General features: G+C 45.1%; 1 protein-coding gene across 2 annotated transcripts in view; it reads left to right on the top strand.

The window, feature by feature from the left end:
- Positions 1 to 211: 211 nt before the first annotated feature.
- LOC129831063 (AT-rich interactive domain-containing protein 1A-like) overlaps positions 212 to 7,110 on the top strand; it is a 53,865-nt gene continuing 46,966 nt past the window's right edge. For both annotated transcript variants that reach the window (XM_055894080.1, XM_055894079.1), the window contains exon 1: positions 212 to 1,454. In XM_055894080.1, coding sequence (XP_055750055.1) covers positions 534 to 1,454 — 921 coding nt within the window. In that variant the 5' untranslated portion in view covers positions 212 to 533. The remainder of the gene's footprint in view (positions 1,455 to 7,110) is intronic.

Genomic DNA, 7,110 nt, shown 5'->3' with positions numbered 1-7,110 from the left:
ATGATTTACAGATTATGTGGTTGTCCACAAAATAGCCGAAATGCTGAATGTTATGAATTATGTTCCATTTATAAGTCACATTATTTATCATGTTCTACTATAGTCTCTCTAGGACTAGCTCTATAACCCCTTCAAAATAAACCAAATACATCCTTTATCCCTGCTTGTTGTAGCCTAGTCGCCTCCTACCTACTGGTTGAATCCGCTCCGTGTTTTGCGTTCATCTGAACGCTTCAGTAAAATGGCTGTGTCTCGCCGAGCCTCGTGCTGGTTTGGTAGGTTTCTTGCTCACACTCTCGTTCTGTAAGAGAAGCCTTCCCACATTCTCTGTTGGTTAATTTAATTCCCTGGATCTATTCTTCCAGTAACTTTCCAGTCGAATCGGAGACGGGAGTGGATGCCGGATTCGGTCCGGAGGAAGGGGGAATGATCCGGGACACGGGTACATTGTTATAAACAATTGTATTTATGTTTAATGCTATTCAGAGAGCTCGATTGTGAGTGACTCGCTGTGAGAGGCAGAGAGGGATATCATGGCCGCGCAGGTCGCTAGCGTCGCCACTCTCAACACTAGCCCGCCATCCGAACTTAAAAAGCCGGATCGGGACCCACTGGAGGAGTCGGTACCGGGAGAGAAACAACATGTAAATAAAGAACCGGGATCTGACAACGGATCTCCGGGACAGAAGGATCTGCAGGACGGGGCCGATGCTGGAAATGTAGGGGGAGGAGGGGAGCCTGACATGAAGAACGGGAACGGGAATTCGTCCAGGGTGAATAATAATAACAACCAGAATGATACTGGGGGACCGGAGGGGAATAACCACCCCGGGATGGGCCATCACCATCAGGGCTCATTCCCTCCACCTCCTTACGGTTACAACCAGCACTACAGCCGGGGCCCTTTTCATCAACATGGCGGACAACAAAGCCCTGGCATGGCAGCTGCAGCGGGGCCGGCAGTGCAGCCAGGTAACATGATGGACCCATACCCGCCCAACTCACACGAGCACGGCTACCCCAACCATTTTAACAACTACAGCCCCTTCCCGAACCGGACTTCTTATCAGGGCCAAGGATACGCCATGAATTCCCCGCGTAATAACCAGCCCCCGGCGGCTGGGGGGCAGCCAGGCAAGCAACAGCCAGCAGGCGGAACTACAGCTATGGCTGCCTCGTACAATAATCAGAGGTATAACATAGGAAACCTACAACCCACGTCTACCCCGACTTTAAATCAGCTCCTAACGTCTCCCAGCTCAACGAGGACCTACCAGAATTACCCACAAGGAGACTATAGTAACCAGGAAGGGGCTAGCAAGGGAGCAGCAGATATGGCCAGCAGTCAGTATGGTGGGGGCCATCCGGGTTGGCAACAAAGGACCCACCATCCGCCTCCAATGAGCCCAGGGAACACGGGACCTGGGAACACGGGACCTCTGAACAGAAACCAGGTAAACTTTTCTCTCAGTACTGGTGCACTTTGAGCAAGTTGCAGACAGCTCTGTGTAGTAGTGAAGGGTTGCAATGGAACAGCCATTGCCTATGTAGCTTAGCTAGGTAGCTCTCTAAAATGGCTGCCTCTGTTTTCTCCTTACACCACCTCCTATAAGAGTATTTAAACAGAAACAAGCCATGTCTGTGCTAAAATACCAAACTCACTGAGCTGGTAAAGATGTGAAGCTTTTGCCTGGTCAGGGGCAAAGTGGACAAGTTTGAGAGGAGAAATTGGAAGGCTAAATGTATTTTTCTTTCTTAGTAAAGCGTGTATTGTATAAAGCCGAATGACAGTTATTTATCCAGCTAACGTTAGCTATGTCGCTAACGAATCACTGCAAAATGTATTTGTATGCTATATCCACTCCATGTAGCCCTGAAGTTTGTTGCAAGCTTTCACACCAATTTTAAACGGCGAGATGTAAATGACACATGACGTAAGATTATATTGGAATAGTTTGTTAGAAGCAAGCAGAACGGATTGTATATCTAAAAGTACACCTGACTGTGGTCGACGTTTGTAAATGTAGCAAATAACTATCCTTCAGTTGCAACATTTTCCCCGCCAGCTGGTTATATTGTATGTTCTGATGATTGTTCCGATTGTTACATTGTAGTTAACGATAGAGAGACGTTATATTTTGCCCCTGTATTCCGGAGTTGTCTCTGTACCGGTAGTAAACACGGCCAGTGATTTGAGAACGAACAGATTGCTTTGCTTTGGGATTTGAATTATGGAGGTAAAATCCTTCTGTCAAAGCCAGGAGACAGTTGGTCTTAGGTTGACATGCTAGCTGAGATCTGATTGGCTCCCCATCTCCTGCTCCTGGCCATTTGTAATTGCGTCCAATGTAACGCTGTAGAAATCACCCACATCAGCTCATATACTCTGGCAGTGTCAAGATGACATTACGCATATTATTCACGCGCTTTAGCCTGTTTAACCGTCTGTGCATGACATTTAGCCTACTTGATATGCAAGCAAAATATGTATTTGTATTGTGGTCAGCATGCAGCGGCCTACATTTCAGCTGTAATGCGTGTGTCCAAGCATGCTAAATAAAATAACAATGTGCAAAATATACTTTATGGATGGTTTCATTGAACACATTATGTTGTGTAAGTTCCTCTGCAGTAATTTGCATGATGACTATTGCCTGCCACTCAAATAATACAGTACAGCTAAATTTGTTTAGTGTACATTTAGGTAAAATCTCAGCCGTAGCCTTCATGCAAAAATACTGTGTTCATACTTATACATGCATGTACAGCTCCACAGGCAGATTGGAGATGTGGCAGAACTCAAGTGCTGACTTTGGAACAGCAGAGGGAGTAGGTGTGGCTGTTTCCCCCATGCTAGAATAGTGTTACTAGCTGATCTAGGATCATCTTGTAGAGGAGAGACAGGAGTTATGTGGTTCTGTTTGAGAATCTGACTGGTGTTCTGTGGTTCTACAGTGTGTTTCAGAATGTGTTGTATTCTTTGAGAGAATCTGACTGGTGCTCTGTGGTTCTACAGTGTGTTTCAGAATGTGTTGTATTCTTTGAGAGAATCTGACAGGTGCTCTGTGATTCTACAGTGTGTTTCAGAATGTGTTGTATTCTTTGAATCTGACAGGTGCTCTGTGGTTCTACAGTGTGTTTCAGAATCTGACTTGTGTTCTGTGAGGAGAATCTGATGGCTGCAGTAATTGTAGTGTTTACAAGCAGCCAAGGTGTCAGCCAAGTGTCACTGCTCTGTTCACTGGGTTGCTATGATTACTTTCACATGTGATGCTGCACAGTGTGTAACCATGTCAACAGACAAATGGTGTATTCCGGTTTTAGAATATCATCAACCACGTGTAGGCTAGCTATAGCGCTGACCTCCTGAATATTGAGTAGCTAGGCCTATTTGTAATTTCTATCCATTGAAGTTTAGATGGAATTTGTTGATTTCCGTTTCTTGGCAATTGTCATTTGCAGTTGTAAGCCCTAAATGGTCATATAATATTCAACATTACAAAACATTAAATCAACATTTTAAACAAGTTATTGGTTAGCTCGGTGGTTCATTACCCTTTCCGATTACTGTAACACCAATTGAATTATTCAGTTTTATTATTTCCCCCCCCAGAGACTCGCATGCCTCGTGGAATACCTGTCTTAAAGACACTATCGAAGCAAATTTAATTAACCAACGAAGCAGTTAAAGAAATAGAGTTAAGAAAGTATTTACTAAATAAACTGAAACATAAAAAAATCAAATCACGTAACACAAGAACATTACATAACAATAACAAGGCTATATACAGGGGGTACTGGTACCGAGTCAATGTGCGTGGGTATAGGTTAGTTGAGGTCATTTGTAAAGTGACTATGCATAGATAATAAACAGCGAGTAGTAGCAGTGTTAAAAACGGAGGGGGGTGTCAATGTAATCAAATGGCCACCCAGACTATTTAATTGTTCAGCAGTCTTATGGCTTGGGGGTAGAATCTGTTAAGGGGCCTTTTGGTCCTAGACTTGGTAGCTAGATCATGCATCTAGCTTCCAATCATGCAGCGTGTAACATTTATTGTAGCATAAGTGTCAATACAATACAGCTTCAATGCTCCTCATTGTGGCAATGTCATATCAGCTAGTGTCAATTCAGTCAATAATGAAATGGCATTTTATCCTCTAGACGGTCAGATGCCGAGCAGTTGCCATACCAGACGGTGATGCAACCGGTCAGGATGCTCTCCATGGTGCAGCTGTAGAACATTTTGAGGATCTGGGGACCCATGCCAAATCTTTTCAGTCTCGTGAGGGGAAAAGGTGTTGTAGTGCCCTCTTCACAACTGTCTTGGTGTGTTTGGACCATGATAGTTTGTTGATGAGGTGGACACCAAGGAACTTAACTCTCGACCTGCTCCACTTCAGCCCCGTCAATGTTAATGGAGGTCTGTTCGGCCCTCCTTTTCCTATAGTCAACGATAAGCTCCTTTTTTGTCTTGCTCACATTGAAGAAGTGGTTGTTGTCCTGGCACAACACTGCCTGGTCTCTGACCTCCTCCCTATAGGCTGTCTCGTTGTTGGTGATCAGGCCCACCACTGTTGTGTCGTCAGAAAACCTAATGATGGTGTTGGAGTTGTGCTTGGCCACGCAGTCGTGGGTGAACAGGGAGTACATGAGGGGACTAAGCATGCACCCCAGAGGGCCCCCAGTGTTGAGGATTAGCGCTGCAGATGTTTTTGCCTACCCTTACCACCGGGGGGCGGCCCGTCTGATGCCCAGGATCCAGTTATAGAGGGAGGTGTTTAGTCCCAGGGCCCTTAGCTTAGTGATGAGCTTTGTGGGCACTATGGTGTTGAATGCTGAGCTGTAGTCAATGAACAGCATTCTCATATAGGTGTTCCTTTTGTCCAGGTGGGAAAGGGTAGTGTGGAATGCGATTGAGATTGCGTCATCTTTGGATCTGTTGGGGCGGTATGCGAATTGGAGTGGGTCTAGGGTTTCCGGCAGGATGGCGTTGATGTGAGCTATGACCAGCCTTTCAAAGCACTTCAGGCTACTGACGTGAGTGCTACGGGCGGTAATCATTTAGGCAGGTTACTATTGCTTTCTTGGGCACAGGGACGGTTGGTCTGCTTGAAACATGTAGGTATTACAGACTAGGTCAGGTAGAGGTTGAAAATGTCAGTGAAGACACCTGCCAGTTGGTCCGCGCATGCTTTGAGTACGCACCCTGGGAATCCGTCTGGCCCCGTGGCTTTATGAATGTTGACCTGTTTAAAGGTCTTGATCACATTGGCTATGGAGAGCGTGATCAAACAGTCATCTGGGATAGCTGGTGCTCTCATGCATGCTTCAGTGTTGCTTGCCTCGAAGCAAGCATAAAAGGCATTTAGCTCGTCTGGTAGGTTCACGTCACTGGGAAGATCGCTGCTGGGTTTCCCTTTGTAATCCGTAATATTTTTCAAGGCCTGCCACATCCGACGAGCTCCGAGCCGGTATAGTACGATTAAATCTTAGTCCTGTATTGACGCTTTGCCTGTTTGATGGTTCGTCTAAGGGCGTAGCGGGATTTCTTATAAGCATCCAGATTAGTGTCCCGCTCCATGAAAGCGACAGCTCTAGCCTTTAGCTCGGTGCTTATGTTGCCTGTAATCCATGGCTTCTGGTTTGGAAATGTACGTACGGGCACTGTGGGGAGGACGTTGTCGATGCACTTATTGATGAAGCCGGTCACTGCGGTGGTATACTCAATGCCATTGCATGAATCCTTGAACATAGTCCAGTCTGTGCTAGCAAAACAGTCCTGTAGCGTAGCATCCGCGTCATCTGACCCCTGCCGTATTGAGCGAGTCACAGGTACTTCCCGCTTTAGTTTTTGCTTGTAAGCAGGAATTAGGGGGATATAATTATGGTCAGATTTGTCAAATGGAGGGCGAGGGAGAGCTTTGTACGCGTCTGTGTGTGTGGAGTAAAGGTGGTGTAGAGTTTATTTATTTATTATTATTAATTTTTCCTCTGGTTGCACTTGACATGCTGGTAGAAATGAGGTAAAACGGATTTAAGTTTGCCTTCATTAAAGTTTGTTCTTTCTCTCAGGTGTTTGCAGACTCCTGTTAATTCTCCTGTATGCAGGCTGTGTAGAGGACAATTTAATACCCAGGACTGCAATTTGTGATTCATTCAGCCACGGTTCTGCATGTGGAGATGCTGGAGATTCGAAGAAATTAGAATTATGCAGTTTCAAGTGGCAATCTCCTCTGAGAGACTTGTGTTAAATCAAGTTATGTTGTTAAAATCCGATCTGTGATTGACAGATGTTATTCGTGAATTGTGCTGCTCACATAAACTCATGCTCCAACGGTTGTTACACCAGAATAGAAATGCCTTTGCCTCTCCTCAGCTTCCTAGATGCCTTTTCATTCATTTGCTGTGCCTGCCTAGGCTACAATATCACTATGTTACTGACTTTTAATGCCTTTCAGTTGTTTCTGTATTTGGAGTTCATGTATTTCTATAGATCTGTGGACAGAGTTCACCACTGTATTTCCCTGCTCTATGGCCAGGTTGTTAGAGGGGTTTGTGCTGAGACTGTGGGACTTGGGAGTAGATGGCAAAATAGTTTTTCCTTTCCGCTGTGCTCGCTCTTTTGGGGTCTAGTCCCAATTACTGCAAAGCACTTTGTGACATGTTGCTTTAAATTAATGAATTTATTGATTGATGGAGAAACCAATTGCACGATTAAGATCGGTTGAGGCAAAGATGAAGCTGTGAGAGATGTCTAACCTAATATCAGTGGGCTAATTGGTCCTTTTGGTTGTAAAACCTAGCGTAACGGTTGACTCTGATGTCTGCTGACAAACAGACCCAGTCCTTTTCTGGGAGAGAACCGCTCGTCAGGCTGAAATCAAATCTGGTTAGAGTCCATTTACTTTGACAATAAAAACCTTGAAATAATAGTATCTACCAACGTGGACATATGCTAGTGATCCACACAGCACATTCAGCTAGAGAAAGGTTGTGTCTGTGTGGTATAGAAGTTTGACTGAGTGCCTTGATGTGATAGTGGACCAAAGTCCAAGTGAAGTCTCCGTTTGACTGGCTTTGGTCTGTTTCCCTGCACTATGAACTTGCCT

Source organism: Salvelinus fontinalis, chromosome 32, assembly GCF_029448725.1.
Source record: "Salvelinus fontinalis isolate EN_2023a chromosome 32, ASM2944872v1, whole genome shotgun sequence".
Taxonomy (NCBI): Eukaryota; Metazoa; Chordata; class Actinopteri; order Salmoniformes; family Salmonidae; genus Salvelinus; species Salvelinus fontinalis.
This window is presented reverse-complemented; position numbering and strand designations above follow the sequence as displayed.